A 26,293-nucleotide genomic window follows, 5' to 3' on the forward strand; every position below is an offset into this window, starting at 1 on the left:
CTGTAGATATGTTCTCTTCCTGCTTATTTTGGGACATTTTGGGTTCATTTCCTGTTGATTTTAAGGCACTCTAGTTACTTCCTGTAGATATCGGGTCACTTCCTGTTAATTTCGGGGCATTTCAGGGTCACTTTGTTTATTTTTTACATTTCAGTTCACTTCCTGTTTATTTTGAGGACATTTCAGGGTCACTTCCTGTTGATTTTGAGGCACTAGTTACTTCCTGTAGATATTGGGTCACTTCCTGTTGCTTTTGGGGCATTTCGGATTCACTTCCTGTACATATCGGGTCACTTCCCATTAATTTTGAGGCTTTTCAGTCACTTCCTGTTGATTTTGCAGCATTTCAGGGTTACTTAAATGTTGAATTTGAGGAATCTTGGACTTCCTGTTGCCATCTGGTCACTTCCTGTTGATTTTGAGGCATTTCAGGATCACTTCCTGTTGATTTTGTGGCATTTCAGGGTTACTTCCTGTTGACGTTGAAGCTTTCCAGGGTCCCTTCCTGTCCGTATTGGGTCACTTCCTGTTGATTTTGAGGTATTTCAGGGCCACTTCCTGTTGATTTTAAGGCACTCTAGTTACTTCCCGTATATATTGGGTCACTTCCTGCTATGGGGGCATTTCAAGGGTCATTTCCTGTTGATTTTGGGGCATTCCAGGGTCACTGACGATATCGGGTCACTTCTTGTTGCTTTTGGGGTTTTTCGAGTTCGCTTCCTGTACATATTGGGTCACTTCCTGTTTATTTTGAGGACATTTCGGGTCCACTTCCTGTTGATTTTCAGGCATTCTAGTTACTTCCTGTAGATATCGGGTAACTTCCTGTTTTGGGGGCTTTTCAGAATCACTTCCTGTTGATTTTGGGGCATTCCAGCGTCACTTTCTGTAGATATTGGGTCACTTGTCTGTCTCGGAGCATTTCCAGTTCACTTCCTGTACATATTGGGTCACTTCCTGTTAATTTTGAGGCTTTTCAGTCACTTCCTGTTGATTTTGCAGCATTTCAGGGTCCCTTAAATGTTGATTTTGAGGCATCTCTGACTTCCTGTGGCCATCTGGTCACTTGCTGTTGATTTTTTTTTAGGCATTTCAGGATCACTTCCTGGTGATTTTGGGGCATTTCAGGGTTACTTCCTCTTGATGTTGATGCTTCCCAGGGTCCCGTCCTGTCCGTATTGGGTCACTTCCTATTGATTTTGAGGCTTTTCAGTCAGTTCATGTTGATTTTGAGGACATTTTAGGTTCACTTCCTGTTGATTTTAAGGCACTCTAGTTACTTCCCGTATATATCTGGTCACTTCCTGTTAATTTGGGGGCTTTTCAAGGGTCACTTACTGTTTATTTTGAGGACATTTCAGGGTCACTTCCTGTTGACTTTGAGGCACTAGTTACTTCCCGTAGATATTGGGTCACTTCCTGTTGATTTTGGGGCATTCAAGGTCACTTACTGTAGATATTGGGTCACTTGAACACTTCCCATTAATTTTGAGGCTTTTCAGTCACTTCCTGTTGATTTTGCAGCATTTCAGGGTTACTTCCTGTTGATGTTGAAGCTTTCCAGGGTCCCTTCCTGTCCGTATTGGGTCACTTCCTATTGATTTTGAGGCTTTTCAGTCGGTTCATGTTGATTTTGAGGACATTTTAGGTTCACTTTCTGTTGATTTTAAGGCACTCTAGTTACTTCCCGTATATATCGGGTCACTTCCTGTTTTTGGGGCATTTCAAGGGTCACTTCCTGTTAATTTGGGGGCATTTCAGGGTCACTTCCTGTTTATTTTGAGGACATTTCAGGGTCACTTCCTGTTGATTTTGAGGCACTAGTTACTTCCCGTAGATATTGGGTCACTTGCTGTTGATTTTGGGGCATTCAAGGGTCACATACTGTAAATATTGGGTCACTTCCCATTAATTTTGAGGCTTTTCAGTCACTTTCTGTTGATTTTGCAGCATTTCAGGGTTACTTCCTGTTGATGTTGAAGCTTTCCAGGGTCCCTTCTTGTCCGTATTGGGTCACTTTTTATTGATTTTTATGAGGCTTTTCAGTCAGTTCATGTTGATTTTGAGGACATTTTAGGTTCACTTCCTGTTGATTTTAAGGCACTCTAGTTACTTCCCGTATATATTGGGTCACTTCCTGTTATGGGGGCATTTCAAGGGTCATTTCCTGTTAATTTGGGGGCATTACAGGGTCACTTTGTTTATTTTGACATTTCAGGGTCACTTCCTGTTTATTTTGAGGACATTTCAGGGTCACTTCCTGTTGATTTTGAGGCACTAGTTACTTCCCGTAGATATTGGGTCACTTCCTGTTGATTTTGTGGCATTCAAGGTCACTTACTGTAGATATTGGGTCACTTGAACACTTCCTATTAATTTTGAGGCTTTTCAGTCACTTCCTGTTGATTTTGCAGCATTTCAGGGTCACTTAAATGTTGATTTTTGAGGCATCTCGGACTTCTTGTGGCCATCTGGTCACTTCTTGTTGATTTTGGGGCATTTCAGGGTTATTTCCTGTTGATGTTGAAGCTTTACAGGGTCCCTTCCTGTCCATATTGGGTCACTTTCTATTGATTTTTATGAGGCTTTTCAGTCAGTTCATGTTGATTTTGAGGACATTTTAGGTTCACTTCCTGTTGATTTTGAGGCACTCTAGTTACTTCCCATAGATATTGGGTCACTTCCTGTTTTGGGGGCATTTCAAGGGTCATTTCCTGTTGATTTTCGGGCATTCCAGGGTCACTTTCTGTAGATATCAGGTCATTTCTTGTTGCTTTTGGGGCATTTCAAGTTCACTTCCTGTACATATTGGGTCACTTCCTATTGATTTTGAGGCATTTCAGGGTCTCTTCCTGTAGATATCTGATCTCTTCCGGTTTACTTTAAGGACATTTCGGGCTCACTTCCTGTTGATTTTTAGGCATTCTAGCGTAACTTCCTGTAGATGGTTTACTTCCTGTTGATTTTGGGGCATTTTGGGCTCACCTCCTGTACAAATTGGGTCACTTCCTATGGTTTTGGGGGCTTTTAGTCACTTCCTGTTGATTTTGAGGCATCTTAGAGTTTCTGTTGATATCCGGTTGCTTCCTGTTTATTATTGGGACATTTCGGGTTCACTTCCTGTTGATTTTGGGCCGCCTCAGGGTCACTTCCTGTTGATTTTGAGGCATTCCAGGGTCACTTCAGATATCGGGTTACTTCCTGTTGATTTTGGAGCATTTCAGGGTCACTTCCTGTTGATTTTGAGGCATTCCAGGGTCATGTCCTGTTCATATCGGTTCACTTCCTGTTTATTTGGGGGCATTTCGGGGTCACTTCCCTTTCATATTGGGTCACTACCTGTTGATATGGGATCACTTCGCTTGGAAATCAATAGGAGTGAATGCAAGTTTTTGTACAATTGAAACGAATGGCAAATTGGCCCATTGAAAGTTAACGGGAAATTATGGCCATTAGAAGTGATGAGGGTATGTTTTTGGCAAATTCTGGCCGAACTGAAATTTTTTTAGCATAAAATTATTGAACTTGTGCCCCTTAGTGTCATGATTTTTTTTGGTATAAGCATGATTTGATTTTGATTTAAAAAAAAAAAAAAAAAAAAGCTACCATCAAAAACAAAATAGTGCTTAAAGATTAACAGTATTACATTCTGGACGAAAAAAATTAAGGATGAGAAAATTCCAATGAGGTGCTGCTGCTTGCGCGCATGCGCACAACGCGTTACAAATACCGCCCGCCTATTGGCCTCTAGGGCTGCCCATCATCAGTGAGTGGGTGGGGCTTTGACATTCCTCTCCAAAAAGAAAAAAAGAGAAAGTTACCAAAATGGCGGCGTCAACCTGCCCGTCCGCTGGAAAACAATAGGCGAGCACCAGCGGAGCTACAAACAACCCTCCCGGCAAAAGGACCGCCGTCCCGGGGCGACGATTCGCAAACATCCCGCTCGGAGTATGATTCGTTTACGCGCTACTTAATCCAGTCTGCCGGACTAACCGAATAGAGCTTGCCGAGGAGCTAGCCGCGGCTAACGGCTACACGGAGGGAGGGAGGCGGACAGGCCGGAGAAGGTAGGCAGACAGGCGGGCGAGCAGACAGGCAGGCGGGCGAATAGCAGGCGGAGAATCAGCTGTCGCCGCAACAGATGCCGTAGAACGACCGTTCAGCCACACGTTCACAGTAAGTCCTTTCCACACACACGGCGGACAATGGTGTCCTAGTGTCCGGGGAGGGGGGGAAGGCTAGCATTTTGTGCGTTAGTTTACCCGGAAAGTTTGGGAGCAAGGAAGTCCGCTCCAAAGAGTCACCGACAGGGTGAGCTTGCCTTAGCGCTTAGCGGCCAGCTAACACGAAGTTTGCTTTGAGCTGACTTAAAATCTGCCCTCCACGAATATCGTCGCTGGGGGGGTCGTTCCACTGAGGACTTTCTTTCGGGCGTCCAACTTGAGTGAGTGGAGGAATGTGCTTAATGGACGGAGCATGTAAACGCGGCGCGCGCCAGGACACACGCAGAAACGGGGCTCCGGTGCTAATGTGCTAGCTAGCCTTTGGAAGCAACTCTTCTGCGGCTTCTGGCTGCTCGTTTTGCCCGCACTCGGGCTACGCGTCCCGCTCTCCTTCCCGGCCAGCCGGCCGGGGGGGTGACTAAAGGCCATTAACAAGACAAAGGCTTGTCTCCAATGGAGCCAGCGGCACGGCAGGCTTTGTAAGGGTCGAGGGAGGGGAGGGACGGACGAAGGGGGTGGACAGACTGACGCCCGCAGCCACAAAAAACAACCAGAAAAAGTCACACAGTCAGCGTTTTATGGACCAAACCTGAGCCCGCAACTTTTTTTTTTTTTTTTTAATATTGATGATGGCGGATTTTGTTACACCGCGACACAGCGCGGTGATGGAGCGCCTCCGGCGGAGGATCGAGCTCTTCCGGCAGCACCACAACAGCTGCGAGACCCGCTACAATGCCGCCGCGCTGGAGAGCCTGGAGCTGGAGAGGCAGCAAACCTTCGCCCTGCACCAGCGCTTCCAGCAAGCCAAGGCCAAGAGGTCCAGCAAGCACCGACAACCCCCGGCAGCTGGCGAGCAAGCCGGCCAGAGGGCACCCGGTTCCGGCGGCGGAGGAGGAGTGGCGACGGCGGGCTCGGAGCTCGGCGACTCCAGCGGGGGAGCCGCCGAACAGAGTCGGAACAGCACGCTCATCGCCGTGAGTTAAATCTACTCAAAGCACCGCTACTCGTAGCACTATGAAGCATTTCAGTGCCATTGACGATGATAGACGTCCAAATCGTTTGATGATTTTGGGTCACTTCCTTGTTAATATTAAAGTGCTCACAGGTTACTCGTGGTACATTTTGGGGTATACCGGGCTCACTCCCTGTAGATATCGGGTAACTTCCTGTTAATTTGGGGGCATTTTTGGGTCACTTCCTGTCAATTTTGGGGCGTTTCCGGGTCTCTTTTTGTTAGCCTCATTGCACTTACGTGGTTCACTTTTTGAAGATTTTGGGGCATTCCCGGGTCACTTCCTGTACTTTTTGGCTAATTTCCTGTTGATTTTAGGGCATTTCCGGGTAACTTCCTGTTTATTAGTAACTTCCTGTTGATTTTGGGGCCTTTTTGGGTCACTTCCTGTCAATTTTGGGGCGTTTCCAGGTCGTTTGTTGTTAGTTTTGGAGTACTTACAGGTCACTTTCTGATGATTTGGGGGCATTCCCGGGTCACTTCCTGTACTTTTTGGCTAATTTCCTGTTGATTTAGGGCATTTCAGGGTAACTTGCTGTTTATTAGCAACTTCCTGTTGATATTGGGGCATTTTTGGGTCACTTCCTGTCAATTTTGGGGCGTTTCCAGGTCGTTTGTTGTTAGTTTTGGAGTACTTACAGGTCACTTTCTGATGATTTGGGGGCATTCCCGGGTCACTTCCTGTACTTTTTGCCTAATTTCCTGTTGATTTTAGGGCATTTCCGGGTAACTTCCTGTTTATTAGTAACTTCCTGTTGATTTTGGGGTATTTCCGGGTCTCTTTTTGTTAGCGTCATTGCACTTATGTGGGTCACTTTCTGATGATTTTGGGGCATTTCAGGGTAACTTGCTGTACATTTTGGATAATTTCCTGTTGATTTTAGGGCATTTCCGGGTAACTACTTGTTTGTTTGGTAACTTTCTGTTGATTTGGGGGTATTTTTGGGTCATTTCCTATTCATTTTGGATCATTTCCTATTGATTTTCGGGCATTTCCGGGTAACTTCCTGTTCATTGGTCACTTCCTGTTGATTTTGGGGCGTTTCCGGGTCGCTTCTTGTTAGTTTTGGAGCACTAATGTGTCACTTTCTGATGGTTTTGGGGCATTTTCAGGTCACTTCCTGTACATTTTGGATCATTTCCTTTTGACTTTAGGGCATTACTGGGTAACTTCCTGTTTGGTAGCGTCCTGTTAATTTTGGGGCATTTTCAGATCACTTCCTGTACATTTTGGATCATTTCCTGTTGATTTTAGACCATTTCCGGGTAACTTCCTGTTTGTCTGGTATCTTCCTGTTGATTTTGGGGCATTTTCAGGTCATTTACTGTACATTTTGGATACATTCCTATTGATTTTGGGGCATTTCTGGGTTACTTCCTTTAGATTTTGGATAATTTCCTGTCGATTTTAGGGCATTTCTGGGCAACTTCCTGTTTGTTCGTTAACTTCCTGTTGGTTTTGGGGCATTTTCAGGTCACTCTCTGTACATTTAAATCATTTCCTTTTAATTTTGGGGCATTTCCGGGTAACTTCCTGTTTGTTTGGTAACTTCCTGTTGATTTTGGGGCATTTTCAGGTCATTTACTGTACATTTTGGATCATTTCCTATTGATTTTCGCTCATTCCCAGGTTACTTCCTTTAGATTTTGGATAATTTCCTGTCAATTTTAGGGCGTTTCTGGGCAACTTCCTGTTGATTTTGGGACATTTTCGGGTCACTTCCTGTACATTTTGGATCATTTCCTATTGATTTTAGGGCATTCACGGGTCACTTCCTGTACATTTTGGATCATTTCCTGTGGTTATATTAGGGCATTCCCGGGTAACTTCCTGTTTGTTTGGTAACTTCCTGTTGATTTTGAGGCATTTTCAGGTCATCTACTGTACATTTTGAATCATTTCCTATTGAGTTTAGGGCATTCACGGGTCACTTCCTTTAGATTTTGGATCATTTCCTGTTGATCTTGGGGCATTTCCGGGTCACTTCCTGTACATTTTGAATCGTTTCTTGTTGATTTTGGGGCATTTCCAGGTAACTTCCTTTTTATTGGTAACTTCCTGTTAGGGCTGGGCAATATGGCCTAAAGTACAAATCACGGTAAATTGAGCAGATTTACCTCGATAACGATAAATGACGATTAAATTTGCCCAAGTGGACTGTTATATAATTTGAAAATCTGATTCAATTATTTACCAGATTTCAATTTAACATATTTAACAATTGTACATGCAGTCTAAACATCAAGTATATGAAAATATTCTTGTAAACCATAAGAATTCAAGTATGAACATTTATAACAGCATGTATGACTTGAACAATGTACAACATTATAAAAAATCAATATGACGACTGTGCAAACATGTCATTGTAAAACAAATGACTTGCAGCTTGAACAAAACACTTATTGTTAATGGCTGCTGTGACATAATTACTCAACACAAGTGTTTACTTCAAGGTTTCAGTTTTTTTTCCCCACCAGAGCATTTTTTTAATACATGCACACACACATGCACCCCCCACACAGACACAAACACACACATTAAAACTGTATTGCTCTTTTGCCAATGAAACATTTAAGATTTTATCATGGCAGTAATGACACAGAGTGAAGCACGCACATACAGAAAAATAGCTGTGGCCATTAAACGGTCTTATTATAGGCTTCACTGTTGCATTATAATTTATGCTGAATGCTCTACCCTCATAAAAGATATCAAAAGAAATGACACACACACACACACACACACACACACAGATACAAAATAACGCGACATACCAATTGCTAGATGCAGTCCGTGCCCAATCCACTCAATAAATTCAGCCGTTATGACAAGGTTAGAGCCGCTATCCGACTCAAGTTCATTTTATAGTGTTAGCCGCTAGCGTTAGGCTATGGCCTGGCTACCAGTAGAAAGCACCCTCTTCTTAAATCGCGACAACCAGGGAGGAAAGCGGGTGAAATCCCGTTTGGAGGCTGCCAAAAGTCTACTTAATGTCGGGTGAAAGTTTGGCGAAGCTCCCTTAAGCCCAACTCCATCATTGCTTGTAGCGCTAGCCGCTAGCATTAGCCTACCGGACTTTTGTTTGTTTGAGTTCTTGATAACCACGTGACTTCAAACATAAGCACACGGACTGCTTTCTTAAAGAGGAATGACCATAGCCGAACAACACCGTCAAAAAGGGGTGAAAAAAACTCAATTTTTTTGTGTTATTGAATTACCGAATTTACCGACATGGTCAAAATTAAGTCGGATTTCTGAATTTCGGTAATGGTAAATTTTCGCTATCCCGCCCGGCTCTACTTTCTAATGATTTTGGAGCATTTTGAGGTCACTTCCTGGACATTTTGGTCACTTCTTTGTTAAGTTTAGGGTACCTACAGGTCGCTTTCTTGTGACTTTAGAGGATTCCAAAGTCACTTCCTGTTTATTGGTCAGTTTTGGGGGATTTTGGAGCATTCTTAACTCACTTCCGCTAAATTTTCACTAACGTCCTGCGTGTTTCGGGGCAATTAAAGCTCTCTTTCTGATGATTTGCAGCATTCCCAGGTCGCTTCATGTGCATTTTGGGTTACTTCTTTGATTTTGGAGTGCTTACAGGTCACGTCCTGGGTTGTCAAAATTATCGCGTTAACGGGCGGTAATTTTTTAATTAATCACGTTAAAATATTTGACGCAATTAACGCACATGCCCCGCTCAAACAGATTAAAATGACAGCCGTGTAATGTCCGCTTGTTACTTGTTCTTTGGTGTTTGGCGCTTGGGTGCGACTGATTTTATGGGTTTAAGCACCCATGAGCATTGTGTAATTATTGACATCAACACTGGCGGGCTACTCGTTTATTTTTTGATTGAAATTTTTACCAATTTTAATAAAACGAAAACATTAAGAGGGGTTTTAATATAAAATTACTATAACTTGTGCTAACATTTATCTTTTAAGAACTACAAGTCTTTCTATCCATGGATCGCTTTAAGAGAATGTTAATAATGTTAATGCCATCTTGATTTATTGTTATAAAAAACAAATACAGTACATATGTACCGTATGTTGAATGTATATATCCGTCTTGTGTCTTATCTTTCCATTCCAACAATAATTTACTGAAAAAAATGGCATATTTCATAGATGGTTTGAATTGCGATTAATTATGATTAATTAATTTTTAAGCTGTAATTAACTGTATTAAAAATTTTAATCGTTTGACAGCCCTAGTTTTAACACTTAAATGTCAGCTTTATAATTATCACATTTTTACACAATTATACACAGTAGTAACCATGTTTTTACAGTATTATCACATTTTCACATGATAATTATCATGTGGATAATTATCCACATGATAATTATCATGTGAAAACATACATACAGTAAATGATATTTATCATATTTTATTACCTGATAACTGTCACATTTTTAAATGATAATTATCACTTTTTTTTTTACATGAAAATGATCATGTTTTACATAATTATTAATTTTTCATATAATAACTATCATGTTCTACATGATAGTTTTCAGGTATTAACTAATTATCATGTATTTACATGATAACTATCACGTTTGTACTGGGGGCTGTCAAAATTATCGCGTTAACTGGCAGTAATTAATTTCTTAAATTAATCACGTTCAAATATTTGACGCAATTAACGCACATGCCCTGCTCAAACAGATTAAAATGACAGTACAGTCTAATCTCCATTTGTTACTTGTGTTTTTTGGGAGTTTTGTCGCCCTCTGCTGGTGCTTGGGTGCGACCCATTAGCATTTTGTAATTATTGGCATCAACAATGGCGGGCTACTAGTTTATTTTTTGATTGAAATTTTATCAAAACGAATACATTAAGAGGGGTTTTAATATAAAATTTCTATAACTTGTACTAACATTTATCTTTTAAGAGCTAAAAGTCTTTCTATCCATGGATCGCTTTAACAGAATGTTAATAATGTTAATGTCATCTTGTTGATGTATTGTTATAATAAACAAATACAGTATTTATGTACCATATGTCGAATGTATATATCTGCCTTGTGTCTTATCTTTCCATTCCAACAATAATTTACAGAAAAATATGGCATATTTTATAGATGGTTTGAATTGCGATTAATTACAATTAATTAATTTTTAAGCTGCAGTTAACGAGATTAAAAAATTTTAATCGTTTGACAGCCCTAATAAAAAAAATATTGTAAACAATAAGAATTCAAGTATGAACATTTATAACATGACTTCAACAATGTACGACATTATAAAAATTAATACGACGACTATGCAAACATGTCATTTTAACAAAAATGACTGACAGTTTGAAACAGTACACTTCAAACAGACAACTTATTGTTAATGGCTGCTGTGACATAATTACTCAACACAAGTGTTTACGTCAAGGTTTCAGTTGTTGTTGTTTTTTCCGAGAGCATTTTTTAATACATGCACATACATATGCACCCCCCACACACACATACACATATTAAAGCTATATTGCTCATTTGCCAATGAAACGTTTAAGATTTTACAGAATAAAGCAAGCGCTTACAAAAGAATAGCTGTGGCCATTAAATGGTCATATTATAGGCTTCACTGTTGAATTATAATTTATGATTAATGCTTTATCATCATAAAAGGGATATCAAAGAAATCACACACACACACAGATACAAAATGACGCGTAACACTAATTGCTAGATGCAGTCCGTGTCCAATCAATCCACTCATTAAGCCGCCATCTGACTCCATCACGTTAATTTGTAGCTAGCGTTAGCCTGTGGCCTGGCTTCTAGTAGAAAGCAGTGAAAGCACCCTCTCCTGAAATCGTGAGAACCGAGGAGGAAAGCGGGCGAAAGCCCGTTTGGAGGCCGCCAAGAGTCTACTTGAAAGTTTGGCGAAGCTCCCTTAAGCCCTACTCCATCACGTTTGTTTGTAGCGATAGCTAGCTAGCTAGCGTTAGACTACCGGGTTTCTGTTTGTTTGAATTCCTAATAACCATGTGACTTCATACGTAAGCACACTGACTGCTTTCTTAAAGGGGAATGAACATAACCGAACAACAGAGTCAAAGCGGGATAAAAAGACTATATTTTCTTGTTTTATGAAAATTATCGAATTTACCGATATGGTTAAAATTACGTCGGTTATCGTGAAGAATTTCGTTAACGGTAAATTTTCGGGATATCGCCCAGCTCTAATTTCAGTGCATTTTTTCATCACTTCCTGTACATTTTTAGAGTATTTTTGGGGTCACGTCCTGAGAAACTCATTCGCCCCTCCCAGTCAAAAGGAATCGAACGTCTAGTGTCGTCAATGGCAGCTAACAACTTGAACGAGTGCAGTGTTAACACACTGCTGTATGGGCAGATCCTTAAAATCCGATGACTCGGGTGCGAAAATACGGGACGAATTTTGGCGTCGGTCGCGCGTTGACGGCTTGTGCTTTGCGACGCAGTTGCAGGAGACGGTGAAGAGAAAGCTGGAGAGCGCCGGTTCGCCGCTGGGCCGAGAGCAAGTCAACGGATTCCCGCCCGGCAAGAAGGTGTGCGCGGCTAACGGCTCCCCCATGGACTCCAAGCTCGGCCTGGGCGACGCGCAGGAGCTGGCGGCGGACGGCGCCAAGGAGGCGGCGTCTGTCGACTTCCATCGCAAGGAGATGAAGCAGGAGCCGGACGACATCCTGCCCATCATGCCTCCCTCGGTAGGAGGGAACAACAACAACAACAGCTTGTTCCCGGACCTCAACTTCAACGAGCAGGAGTGGACGGAGTTGATGGAGGAGCTGAACCGCACGGTGGCCTACGAGGACATCCAGGACATCCTCAACGACGGCTTCGAGGAGCGCAAAGACCCGCTGGAGATGACGCCCAACGGCACGCCGTCCTCCCAGGGTCTGCTCCCTCTGGATTTGGGGAGCGTGAAAGCCGAGTTCTCCCCGTCCGCCTTCGAGCGGGACTCGCGCGCCCCGCCTTCGCCCCGCATCAGGTCGGCGTCTTCGGGAGGGCTCCGCCCCGCCGGCTCTCCCGCCGCCACCTCTCCGGCCGTCCCCCCGCCCAGGCAGCAGCACCCGGCGACGGCGGCCCCCAACCACCTCCTGGTCAAAGACCTGTCCCCCGCCCAGCAGCTTCAGCAGCTGGCCGCCCAGCAGCAACGGGCGCAGGCACAGCACCACCACGGCCAGCTTCAGCCGGCGCCGGCCGTGGCCAAGTTCCACGGCCAGGGCCACCCGACGCCCTGGACTCAGACGGCCGCCCCCTCGCAGTTGGGAACGGACAAACCGGCCGGCCCTACTTTGTACCCGCAGGACTTCAATTCCAACGCGCAGAAGCAGCAACAGCAGCAGCGGCTTATGCCCGGCCAGCCCCCCAAGGGCTCGCCCAAGGCGGGGGCCAACACCTACGCCGCAGGCGGCCATCCCAACGTGCTGAGCCGGCCGGCCCCCGCGGCCATGCTAAACTACAACAACACCAAGCCGCTGTGCCACTTTGAGGCCGGGCCCAGGCCGCCCGAGGGTCAGAACCAGAACAAGGCCGCCCTCCTCAACCTGCTCCGGCAGCAACAACAACAACAACAGCAACAGCAGCAACAAAAGAACATGAACTTTCGCCAACATCTCACCCACTCGCAGGTAAGACCTCTCCAAATTTCCACTGACGTTTCATTTCATTTGTACAGCGTTAAAAAAGTACCAAAAACACCTATCGGAATTTTTGGACTATAAGGCACACCTGACTCTAAGCCGCCACCCACTAAATTTGACGTGAAAATGGCATTTTTTCCTTAGATAAGCCACACTGGACTATGACCCACAACTGTCCTCGTTGTATTATGGGATGTTTAAACCAAAATATATTAACCGGTAACGTTTTATTCGACAGCGGCATCATAAGACTGTCATAAGATCAAATGAACCACCATGAAGCTTTGACTCAATTGGCTGCCAAGCTTCATTGCTTCAAGAAGCTTCATTTGGCCATCACTGCTCCCATAGGGGGAGACGATCAACCTCTACTGAGACCTGCTGTAAACACTGTTGTCCTCCAACATGCCTCCTAGCATGCATTGCAGCGCTACAGATGTAGATAACAATCAAAATTCATGTTCTGTGCTGATTATTTCTTCAGTTACTGTTCTAGTTGTTTCATTCATTGCGAGTTATGGTATTTGGTAACACTTTATTTCACAGTGGTGCCATAAAACTATCATAAATAGTTTTGTTCCGACCATGTTTTTTTGCTCCCGATCCTGATCATTTTAGTTTGAGTATCTGCCGATCCCAATATTTCCCAATCTGATTGCTTTTTTTTTTTTTTTTTTTTTGCTCCCGATTCAATTCCAATCATTCCCGATAATTTTTCCCTATCATATACATTTTGGCAATGCATTAAGAAAAAAATGAATAAAACTCGGACGAATATATACAGTTGTGGTCAAAAGTTCACATACATTTGTGAAGAACATAATGTCATGGCTCTCTTGAGTTTCCAGTTATTTCTACAACTCTGATTTTTCTCCGATAGAGTGATTGGAACGGATACTTCTTTGTCATGAAGTTTGGTTCTTTTATGACTTTATTAGGGGTTAACAGAAAAAGTGATCAAATCTGCTGGGTCAAAAATATACATACATGGATCTGAAAAAGCGAATCATTGACTTGAACAAGTCAGGAAAGTCACTTGGAGCCATTTCAAAGCAGCTGCATGTCCCAAGAGCAACAGTGCAAACAATTGTTTGTAAGTATAAAGCGCATGGCACTGTTTTGTCACTGCCACGATCAGGAAGAAAACGCAAGCTAGCACCTGCTGCTGAGAGAAAATTGGTCAGGAGGGTGAAGATTCAACCGAGAATCACCAAAAAGCAGATCTGCCAAGAATTAGAAGCTGCTGGAACACAGGTGTCAGTGTCCACAGACAAGCGTGTTTAGGACTGAAAGGCTGCCGTGCAAGAAGGAAGCCCTTGCTCCAAAAGCGGCACCTTAAGGCTCGACTGAAGTTTGCTGCTGATCACATGGACAAAGATAATACCTTCTGGAGGAAAGTTCTGTGGTCAGACGAAACAAAAATCCAGCTGTTTGGCCACAATGCCCAGCAATAAGTTTGGAGGAGAAAAGGTGAGGCCTTTAACCCCAAGTACACCATGCCTACCGTCAAGCACCGTGGTGGTAGTATTATGCTGTGGGGCTGTTTTGCTGCCAATGGAACTGGTGCTTTACAGAGAGTAAATGGGATAATGAAGAAGGAGGATTACCTTCAAATTCTTCAAGATAACCTAACGTCATCAGCCCGAAGATTGGGTCTTGGGCGCAGTTGGGTGTTCCAACAGGACAATGACCCCAAACACACATTAAAAGTGGTAATGGAATGGCTAAATCAGGCTAGAATTAAGGTTTTCGAATGGCCTTGACTTAAACCCCATTGAGAACTTGTGGACAATGCTGAAGAAACAAGTCCATGTCAGAAAGCCATCAAATTTAACTGAACTGCACCAATTCTGTCAAGAGGAGTGGTCAAAGATTCAACCAGAAGCTTGTGGATGGCTACCAAAAGTGCCTAATTGAAGTGAAAATAGCTAAGGGACATGTTACCAAATATTTGCGCTGCTGTATGTATATTTTTGACCCAGCAGATTTGATCACTTTTTTCTCTTCACCCATAATAAAGTCATAAAAGAATCAAACTTCATGAATGTTTTTTGTGACAAAGAAGTATCTGTTCCAATCACTCTATCAGAGAAAAATCACAGTTGTAGAAATAACTGGAAACTCAAGAGAGCCATGACATTATGTTCTTCACAAGTGTATGTCAACTTTTGACCACAACTGTACATTCAACATACAGTACATAAGTACTGTATTTGTTTATTATGACAATAAATCCTCAAGATGGCATTTACATTATTAACATTCTTTCTGTGAGAGGGATCCACGGATAGAAAGACTTGTAATTCTTAAAGGATAAATCTGACTTTGTATATTGTGACTAAATATTGCCATCTAGTGTATTTGTTGGGCTTTCAGTAAATGATACTGTAGCCATTTAACTTCTGCCCAAATGCATGATGGGAAGTGCAACCATGACTGTGCGTAGTGGCACCAATTGATATATCTTCTCTGCATTGGGAAATAACATAGGGTGTAAAGAAAAAGATCAGCTACTACCTTTCTGCCCCACATTGCTTTCCCATGATATTTCTAATTGTTGAGAGAGGGATTTTAAGGCTTTAACCAATTAAAAAAAGGCTCCAAAGACTGCCAAAATTCACTCTACTCATTTTACGCTGCCTTTTAGCTCTATATATAGGTAAATCGGCGCCATTATAGATTGAACGCGACAATGCGTGAGTGGGTCGTGCAGCGCATGCGTTAATTGCGTTAAATATTTTAACGTGATTAATAAAATAAAAAAAAAATTACCGCCGTTAACGCGATAAATTTGATAGCCCTACTCTAAGCCAAGACTCTGGATGAGTGTAAGACATTTTGTCTGTAACGTTAAATACAAATACAAAACTATTTAATTAATATATTAAAAAAGGCATGTCCGATATTTTTTTGCCGATTCCAATGCTTTGAAAATGACGTGATCGGACATCTTTAGTCATAAAACCATCATTATTTTGACATGACACTGCCATGAGCATTAAAGAATGCTTGTGACGGATGTCATTTTGCGTCATCTGTCCAATTATCTCACTTTTGAGTGGATGTAAAAGATCCAAGCTGGACATACAGTTGTATGAAACAGTATCTGAACCTTTTGGACTCTCTCACATTTCTGCATAAAATGACCATCAAATGTGGGCTGATCTTTGTCAAAATCGCACAGATGAAAAAAATGGTGTCTGCTTTTAACTAAAACCACACAAACGTTTATAGGTTTTCATATTTTAATGAGGATAGCATGCAAAACAATGACAGGGGGATAAAGTAAGTGAACCCTCTGCCTAAGGAGACTAAAAGAGCTATTGAAACCAATTTTTACCAAACAATTGTGTGCCCAATCACACTTGAGTGGTTTAAAGCTGCCCTGCCCACTATAAAACACAATTAAAACATTTCTTTCTTTTCATTCACCCAAAATCAACAGGAAGTGACTCAATTGGTATTAGTGCATTTACAGGTCACTTCCTGTTGATTTTTGAGTCCCTTTCTGTTCATCTGGGGACATGATTTATTTTCATTAATTCAAAAACAACAGGAATTGACCTCTAAATGCCCCAAAATTAACTTGAAGTGCCTGATTTGATTTTTGTGAATTTCCAGGTTCCAGGTCCTGTTGATTTTTGAGCCACTTCCTATTCCTTTTCAGTATCAAAAAATCAACAGGAAGTGACTTGTGTAAATGCCCCAGGTCAACAGGAAGTGACCCGTAAATTGCCCAAAAGGATAAGGAATTTCCTCAATTGCTTTGTGTGAATTTACAAATTCTCACAAATTCACATTTAATTTCCTATTCATTTGGGGACATTCTTCTTTTTCGGTAACCCAAAATCTACTGGAAGTGACCTGTAGAAGCCCCAAAATCAACAGGAAGTGACTCAATTGATTTTTGTGAATTTAAAGGTCACTGCTGATTGATTTTTTTTTTTTGAGTCATTTCCTATTCATTTGAGGACATTCTTCCTGTTCAGTACCCCAAAATCAACAGGAAGTGACCTTTAAATGCCTTAAAATCAACATGAAGTGAACCCTAAATGCCCCAAATTCAACAGGAAGTGACTCAATTGATTTTAGTGAATTTCCGGGTCACTTCCTGTTGATTTTTGAGTCACTTCTTATTCATTCGGGGATGTTCTTCCTTTTCACTAACCCAAAATCACAAAATCAACAGGAAGTGACTTGTAAATGCCCCCAAATCAACAGGAAGTGACCCGCAAATGCCCCCAAATTGACAGGAAGTGACCTGTAAACTGCCCAAAAGGATACCGAAGTGACTCAGTTGACTTTTGTGAATCTACAGGTCACTTCCTATTGATTTTTGAGTCACTTCCTTTTCATTTGAGGACATTCTTACTTTTCAGTACCCCAAAATCAACAGGGGGTGACCTTTAAATGCCCCCAAATTAACAGGAAGTGACCCGCAAATGCCCCCAAATTGACAGGAAGTGACCCGTAAATTGCCCATAAGGGTATGGAAGTTCCCTAATGGATTTTTGTGAATTTACAGGTCATTTCCTATTTTTGAGTCACTTCCGATTCATTTGGGGACATTCTTCCTTTTCGGTAACCCAAAATCTACAGGAAGTGACGTGGAGAAGCCCCAAAATCTACAGGAAGTGACTCAATTGATTTTAGTGAATTTCCAGGTCTCTTCCTGTCAATTTTTGGGTTACTTTTTATTCATTTAGGGACATTCTTCCTTTTTCGGTAACCCAAAATCTACAGGAAGTGACCTGTAGAAGCCCCCAAAATCTACAGGAAGTGACTCAATTGATTTTTGTGAATTTACAGGTCACTTCCCATTGATTTTTGAGTCACTTCCAATTCATTTGAGGACATTCTTCCTTTTCAGTACACCAAAATCAACAGGAAGTGACCTTTAAATGCCCCAAAATCAACAGGAAGTGACTCAATTGATTTCAGTGAATTTCCAGGTCTGTTCCTGTCGATTTTTGGGTTACTTTCTATTCATTTGGGGACATTCTTCCTTTTTCGGTAACCCCAAATCTACAGGAAGTGACCCGTTGAAGCCCCCAAATCTACAGGAAGTGACTTCCTATTCATTTGAGGACATTCTTCCTTTTCAGTATGCCAAAATCAACAGGACGTGACCTTTAAATGCCCTAAAATCAACAGGAAGTGACTCAATTGATTTCAGTGAATTTCCAGGTCTCTTCCTGTCGATTTTGGGTTACTTTCTATTCATTTGGGGACATTCTCGAGTCACTTCCTGTTCACTAACCCAAATCAACAGGAAGTGACCTGGAAATGCCCCAGAATCAACAGGAAGTGACCTGCAAATGTCAAAATAAAAAGGTGCGCGTCCCTTGACCTTAGAGGGTTAAGAAGGAACATGCCAAAATATCCTCCATGACTTAAGAGTAGGGTAGTGCAAAATGCAAAATCAAATGTCCTCCACAACAAGCAATTTCTGATGTCTAAAAACACAAAATGTCTATTTGTTCAGGACCAGAGCTCGTACCCGGCCCCGCCGCACGGCCCCGCTCCCGCCAACGCCTTGACGTCAGCGCAGGGCAACGGCGGCATGACGCCGGCGCCCAACCACGCCAACGCCGCCTACCTCAACAGTCAAGCGGCCGCCGCCGCCGCTGCGCTCAAGCAGCAGCAGATGATCGAGCAGCAGAAGCAGCAGTACCTGCAGAGACAGCAGATGATGGCGGAACAGGTAGCTTTCCCTTTTTACGCGTTAAACGCCGCCGGGTACTACGGGTTCTCCCACAATGTGGCGACGTAGTATAACAATTATGGATACATGGGTCAGAGAATCGTTCTAGGATATTCTACAACACAACTAATAATCGGGGAAAACAAGCTTCTGCTGTGAATTGAAATTAGTTCATGGGAGGGAAGGTGGCATCCCTCCCACTTCAAACGGATTGGACGTCAATGGCAAGCAACACATTTCATTTTGGGACATTTAATGTTGTTTCCTATTGATTTTCAATCACTTCCTTTTATTTTTGGGCCTATACAGGTCACTTCCTGTTGATTTGGGGTTGCAGAACAGGAAGTGACTTGAGAATCCCCCCCCCCCCCCCCCCCCCCCCCAAAAAAAAACGGGAAGTGACTCGGAATCAACAAGAAGTAACCTGTGAGTTCATTTTAATTGAATTGGACGTCTATGGCTGTCAGTGGCAGCCAGCTTCCTGTTGATTTTGGGGCATTTACGGGTTATTTCCTGTTGATTTTGGGTTACTGGGGCATTTCGCGTCCTGTCCTGTCGATTTTTGGTCACTTCCTGTTTTTGAGGGAGGCATTTCACGTCACTTCCTGTTGATTTTGGGTCACTTCCTGTTGATTTTGGGTTACTGGGGCTTTTGTTATTTCTTGTTGATTTACAGGTCAGTTCCTGTTGACTTTAGGGCATTCATGAGTTACTTCCTGTTGATTTTACGGCATTTACGGGTCACGCCCTGTTGATTTTGGGATATTTACAGGTCACGTCTTGTTTATGTTTGGTAACTTCCTGTTTTTTTTTTTGGGGGGGGGGCATTTATTAGTCACTGCCTGTTGATTTTGGGTTACTGGGGCATTTCATGTCATTTCCTGTGGATTTTTGGTCACTTCCTATTGAATTTGGGGCATTTATGGGTCACTTTCTGTTGATTTTTGGACATTTATGGGTCATTTCCTGTGGATTTTCGGTTGCTGGGGCATTTTGCATCATTTACATTTCCTGTGGATTTTTGGTCACTTCCTATTGAATTTGGGGCATATACAGGTCACTTCCTGTTGATTTTTGGACATTTACGGGTCATTTCCTGTTGATTTTGGGTTACTGGGGCATTTCGCGTCATTTCCTGTTGATTTTTGGCCACTTCCTGTTTTTGAGGGGGGACATTTATGAGTCATTGCCTGTTGATTTTGGGTTACTGGGGCATTTCATGTCATGTCCTGTCGATTTTTGGTCACTTCCTATTGAATTTGGGGAATTGACGGGTCACTTCCTGTTTATTTTTTGACATTTACAGGTCATTTCCTGTTGATTTTGGGTTACTGGGGCATTTTGCATCATTTACATTTCCTGTGGATTTTTGGTCACTTCCTATTGAATTTGGGGCATATACAGGTCACTTCCTGTTGATTTTTGGACATTTACGGGTCATTTCCTGTTGATTTTGGGTTACTGGGGCATTTCGCGTCATTTCCTGTCGATTTTTGGCCACTTCCTGTGTTTGAGGGAGGCATTTCACGTCACTTCCTGTCGATTTTGGGTTACTGGGCCATTTCATGTCATTTCCTATTGAATTTTGGTCACTTCCTGTTGAATTTGGTGCATTTATGGGTCACTTCCTGTTGATTTTGGGTTACTGAAAGGAATGTCCTCAAATGAATAGGAAGTGAATCAAAAGATTGCTCTGGTTTCAGTGCCATTGACGGCGCTAGTTGTCCCATTAAATTAATTGGCTGTCTCGCGCCGTCAATGGGGACCGTTAAGTACACACTATTCTAATCAAAGATTTTGGTAGCAACTTGTCAATTCCTTTTTTTCTCTCAGCGAGAGGTTTTTAAAACAATACATTGTTTCTTGGTGGCAGCGTACGGATAACCTTTTGGGCTACAAAGTGTATCGATATATCACCTTTTTGCTATATTGTCATACCAGTAGTTTTATCCACAAACTATTGGTGTGACCTTATATGACAGTATTTTGGATGGATATATTTTTATTACAAAAAAAAAATAGTGCGTGTGTGTGCGCAGTATGACTGCTTTTTAAAATGAGACTTTGCTGTCACGCAGGAAAAACAACGTCAACAGGACCAGCAACTCCAGAGGCACCTGACGCGACCGCCCCCTCAGTACCAGGACCAGCCGGGACAGGCCGGCGCTCAGAACGCTTTCCCTCCGACGGCTCTCGGCCAGTTTACAGGTCAGACAATCATCATAAAGTTCCCGTTCGGCTTCTTACGGAAAAAACAGAAGTTGTTTCTCAGCTTTCCATCAGTAGAGGGCGCTAATAGACTTCAGGGTTCAAAAACGGTCACGGCTGAAAAGCCGCCAAGTCCGATCAAAAACAGCCCAAATGACAACCTTGCGCTCAGGATATGAATTGCTGTTTTGCAGATAAGCATCACGGGAGATGTAGTTGTTCTAGGAATAGGTTGAAACATTAACCTAACGGCCTCCGACGCACAAACGAGGCAGCCGACCGCCTCGTTTGCATGCCAGACAGGACATTGACGTCAATGTGACTTCTCCTTTTTAGAATGTTTTTTTTTTTTTTTTTTTTTCAAAGTCCCTATGGAAATGAATTGAGTAAGGGTAAATAGCATAGACTAGCAATTAGATGTGATGTACGGCTGCACTCATTTATTTTTGGCTAAGTAAGCTCAAAAAGTATTGGACGTCTAGTGCCATCAATGGCACTGAAATATGAGTCTTTCCAGTTTAAGCATATTGGATGTTGATGGTTGTCAATGCAATTCAAATCGTTCATTTTGGGTCACTTTTCTTGTCACTATAGGTGACTTTTGAGTTACTTTCTGTGCATTTTGGGGCATTCCATGTTGATTTTAGGGCTTTTATGGGCAACTTCCTGTTGGTTTTGAGCCATTCAAGGTGACATCCTGTACATTTTGTATCATTTCCTGTTGATTTGAGGGTATTTCTAGGCCAGTTCCTGTTTTTTGGTCACTTCCTGTTGATTTTGGGTCGCTCTGGGGTCACATCCTGTACTTTTTGGGTAATTTCCTGTTGATTTCAGGGCATTTACGAGTCACATCCTGTACATTTTGGATCATTTCCTGTTGATTTTAGGACATTTTGGGACCACTTCCTGTTCTTTGGTCACTTCCTATTGGTTTTGGGTCAATTCAGGGTCAGTTCCTGTACATTTTTGGTTGATTTTGGGGTATTTCCAGGCCAATTCCTGTTGATTTTGGGGCATTTCCTGGTAAGGTCCTGTTAATTTCAGGTGACTTCAGGGTAGGTTTTGGGTCAATTCAGGGTCAGTTCCTGTAGGTTTTTTTGATCATTTCCAGTTGATTTTAGGGCATTTATTGGCAACTTCCTGTTCTTTGGTCACTTCCTGTTAATTTTGGGGCAATTCCTGGTGACATTCTGTACATTTTGGATCATTTCCTGTTGATTTTAGGGCATTTTGGGACTGTTTCCTGTTCTTTGGTCACTTCCTGTTGATTTAGGGGAATTTATAGGTCACTTCCTGTTGGTTTTGGGTCAGTTCCTGTACATTTTTGTTCATTTTCGGTTGATTTTGGGGTATTTCCAGGTGACTTCCTGTAGGTTTTGGGTCAATTCAGGGTCAGTTCCTGTACGTTTTTGATCGTTTCCAGTTGATTTTAGGGCATTTATTGGCCAATCCCTGTTGGTTTTTACTTCCTGTTAATTTCAGGTGACATCCTGTAGGTTTTGGGTCAATTCAGGGTCAGTTCCTGTATGTTTTTGATCATTTCCTGTTGATTTTAGGGCATTTATTGGCAACTTCCTGTTCTTTGGTCACTTCCTGTTGGTTTGTGATCATTTCCTATTGATTTTAGGGCATTTTTTTTCATTGTCAGTTGATTTTGGGATATTTCCAGAACAGTTCCTGTCCATTGGTCACTTCCTGTAGGTTTTGGGTCAATTCAGGGTCAGTTCCTGTACGTTTTTGATCATTTCCACTTCCTGTTCTTTGGTCACTTCCTGTTGATATTGGGGTATTTCCAGGTCATTTCCTGTTGGTTTCAGGTCACTTGCTGTCCATTTTGGGCCATTCAACGTGTCATCCTGTACATTTTGGATCATTTCCTGTTGATTTTAGGTCATTACGTCGTGACATCCTGAATTTTTTTAGATCATTTCCTGTTGATTTTAGTGCATTTAAGGGCCACTTCCTTTTCATTGCATACTTCCTGATGATTTTGGGTCATTTTTAGTTTGTTTATTTCAGGTCACTTCCTGGATAGCTTCCATCATTTCCTGTTGCTTTTGGAGACTTTACGGGCCACTTCCTGTCTGTTAGTCACTTCCTGGTGATTTGGGGGCCTATCCAAGTTTTTTTTTTTTTTTTACTGTTGATTTCAGGTCACTTCCGGTTTTGGGGCATTTTTGGGTCACTTCCTTGTTAACTCATTGGCCACCATTGATGGTGCTAGATGTCTAATCCATTTAAAGTGTCCTACTAGTGATAAACTCACTTTCGAGAGGGTCCGTTGATCAGTGTTTTTATCGTTGTCAAATTTCGTCCCGCAGCTTCGCAGCCCACGGCGGGAGGCCCCGCCCCCGCCGGCCAGCGCGTCTTCTCTCCGCCGCGGGGCGTGATGGGAGTCAACGGCGGAGCGGCGGCGTGCGGGGACACGCGGCAGGCACTCTACAACAACATGAATCCGCGCCGACCGCCGTACAACCGCCACAATCTTCTGGCCCAGCAACAGCAGATGGCGCGAATGCCCGCCAACATGCAAGCCGCCCAGAGCGCCGTGTGGCAACAGCAGCAGCAGCCGCCGCCGCCGCCCGCCCCGAGCAACGCCTTCGCCTTCCACATGCAGCAGCAGCCCGGTATCCCTAAGGCCGGGCGTCCCGTGATGCAGAGCAACGCCCAGCAGCGGGCGGCTCCCCAGCCGCAGCCACAGGCCGCTCCGAACCTTCCGGAGCTAGCGGCGTTCGGGGGGCGGCGGGGCCCGTCCTCTGTCCCCGCTCCGGTCCAGGCCTCGGCCTGCGAGCGCGCGTACAGGCCGAGCGGGACGCCCGCTCAACAACAACAACAACAACAACAACAGCAGCAGCAGCTGTCCTTTGGCTACAACCACGCCGCGGGGAGCTTCGCCGCCGAAAGCGAGCTGGTGGAGTCGCTGCTGAAGGGACAGAGCGCGCACGAGTGGATGGCCGACCTGGACGAGCTCCTGGCCTCGCACCAGTAGACTTGTCGGTCGCTCGACCGAGAGACCTTTTACCGTTTCCTTTCCCTTTCCTCGCCACGTTTCCGGAAGTCGATAAGCGCCGTCGGAGTTGGAATGTCCGCTTCTAACGCTGAATTTTGTCAGCCATGAATTTCATTTGCAGAATATTCTGTGGCAAAAATAAATGAGTTGGCAAAGTCGTCGAAAAAAAATCAGTTGCAAAAAAAATTGTCCAAAAGGAGTCGCGGAAAAATCCTCCCCCCCCCCAAAAAATCGGCTGTTTCAAAATTCTTTGACAAAAAATTCCGACATAAAAATTTGGTTTTGTGAAAAAAAAAAATATGGTCAAAAAGTTAGGTTGCAACTCCCCCCAAAATATGAAATGCTAAAAAATATTCAGAGGTTCAAAAATTCCGACAAAATTTTAGTTGCAAAATATTCCGACATTAAAAAGTTTTCTTGGGGCGGGGAAAATATGGGCAAAACATTAGGTTACAAAAAAATCATCCAAAATAAAACTCAGCTGTTCATTCATTTCCAAAAATTTAGTTGCAAAAAATTCCAACATAAAATTGTTTTGTTATATAAAAAAAAAATTATGGGCTAAAAAATTGGTTGCAGAAACAAAAAATACCCCCCCCCCCAAAAAAAATTTTTTTTTAAAATTGGGTTTTGTTGTAAAAAACAAACAAATATGCGCAAAAAAAATATTCCAAACTCAGCTGCTCAAAAATAAATTGACAAAACAATTGGTTGCAAAAAATTCCAACATAAAAATGTTGTTTTGTTGGGAAAAAAATAAAGAGCAAAAAAAAAACAAACTTTTTTTCTTTCAAAGAATTCAGTGGCCAAAAATTTAGTGAAAAATTCAATGGCCTAAATTAGGTCCTAATAGTCAGTGGCAAAAACTTAGTTGATAAAATTTTGTCAAAAATGGTGGCAAAAAATAATTTGGTATCATCCAAAAAAAAAAAAAAAAAATCAGCTGCACAAAAATTGACCCAAAAAATAGATGCAGAAAATTTGAACATAAAAATTCAGTTTTGTTGGAAAAAAAATTGTGGGGAAAAATTGGATTTTTGTATTAGATTCCGTCCCTCACAGTTGAAGAGAACTTATGATACAAATTACAGACCTCTACATGGCTTGCAAGTGGGAAAACCAGCAAAATCAGCAGTGTATCAAATACTTGTTCTCCCCACTGTAGATGCAGAAAATATGAACTTAAAAATTCAATTTTGTTGGGAAAAAAAAATCATCCCCAAAAATTTCAAATGCTAAGAAAATTGTCTGAAAAGTTAAGTTACTCAAAAATGTAGTTGCAAATCATCTTGACATAAAAATTAAGTTTTGTTGGAAGAAAAGATGCAAGTTCACAAAAAATTTGTCTCAAAAAATTACGTGGCCAAAAATTTAGTCATGAAAAATTCAATGGGGAAAAAAAAGAGGTCACAAATAATCAATGGCAAGAATTTAGTTGATATAATTTGGTCAAATGGTGGTAAAAAAAATAATTTGGCATCCCCCCCCCCCCCCACACACACACACACACACACAAAAATCAGTTCCTGAAAAATTTAGAAAAGTTAAAATTTTTTGGGTTAGGGTTTTGTTGGAAAAAAATAGAGCATTTTTTTTTTCCTCAAAAAAATTCCGTTGCCAAAAATTTAGTGGAAAATTCAATGGCCAAAATTATGTCACAAATATTCAGTGGCAAAAACTTCATAAAAGTTCATAAAATTTTGTAAAAAAAAAAATGGTGGCAAAAAATAATTTGGTATCATCCAAAAAATAATCAGCTGCACAAGAATTGACCCAAAAAATAGTTGCAAAAAAATTGAACGTAAAAATTCAATTTTGTTGAAAAAAAAAAAATGTGGGCAAAAAAATAATCCCCAAAAATTTCAAATGCTGATAAAATTGTCTGAAAAAGTTAAGCTACTCAAAAATTATTTGGCAAAAATTTAGTCGGAAATCATCCTGGCATAAAAATTAACTTTTGTTGGAAGAAAAGATACAAGGGCAAAAAAAAATTGTTCACAAAAAAATTGTCTCAAAAAATTACGTGGCCAAAGATTTAGTCATGAAAAATTCAATGGGGGGGAAAAAAGGTCACAAATAGTCAATGGCAAGAATTTAGTCGATATAATTTGGTCAAAAATGGTGGCAAAAAAATCATTTGACATCACCCCCCCAAAAAATCAGCTGCTGAAAAATTTTAGGAAAAAAAATTTGTTGTTAAAATTTTGTGCAGCTGAATACCATTTTTAGTGATTTTTCACGACTCCTTTTTTCTGGAACTGAATTCGGACGCGGACCAAATGAAAATGTCGTCTCGCAACTCCCGACGGCAAAGATTTCCCGCCGTGAATTCCCAAGAAGAACTTTGTTTTTTTTCTATGTTGTGTCTTCATCTGCACATAGATGTTATTTTTATATATGGCAGACCATTTTTGTAAGTATTTTCTACTTTTGATATCTTGGTGTAAAAGCAGAGGATTATGTGCTTGTAAATACACGTCTACTCCACAAACACGCGTGCCTCAT

General features: G+C 42.1%; 1 protein-coding gene across 1 annotated transcript; it reads left to right on the top strand.

Annotated features, from left to right (window-relative positions):
• Nucleotides 1-26,287, top strand: maml1 (mastermind-like transcriptional coactivator 1). Its single transcript, XM_057850074.1, has 5 exons — nucleotides 1-5,197; nucleotides 11,682-12,854; nucleotides 18,352-18,570; nucleotides 20,649-20,778; nucleotides 23,100-26,287. The coding sequence occupies exons 1-5, from the start codon at nucleotides 4,850-4,852 to the stop codon at nucleotides 23,765-23,767; spliced, it is 2,538 nt and encodes an 845-aa protein (XP_057706057.1). The 5' UTR covers nucleotides 1-4,849; the 3' UTR covers nucleotides 23,768-26,287.
• The last annotated feature ends 6 nt before the right edge of the window (nucleotides 26,288-26,293 follow it).

The sequence above is a fragment of the Corythoichthys intestinalis genome, chromosome 11 (genome assembly GCF_030265065.1).
Source record: "Corythoichthys intestinalis isolate RoL2023-P3 chromosome 11, ASM3026506v1, whole genome shotgun sequence".
NCBI classification, from domain to species: domain Eukaryota; kingdom Metazoa; phylum Chordata; class Actinopteri; order Syngnathiformes; family Syngnathidae; genus Corythoichthys; species Corythoichthys intestinalis.

What these genes read in the sequence shown, in the direction of transcription:
- maml1 (XM_057850074.1), top strand. Translation starts at nt 4,850, where the DNA reads ATGATGGCGGATTTTGTTACACCGCGACACAGCGCGGTGATGGAGCGC. An exon ending in GGAACAGCACGCTCATCGCC is followed by an intron (nt 5,198 to 11,681) that starts GTGAGTTAAATC and finishes TTTGCGACGCAG; the next exon opens with TTGCAGGAGACGGTGAAGAG. An exon ending in GGCTCTCGGCCAGTTTACAG is followed by an intron (nt 20,779 to 23,099) that starts GTCAGACAATCA and finishes TTCGTCCCGCAG; the next exon opens with CTTCGCAGCCCACGGCGGGA.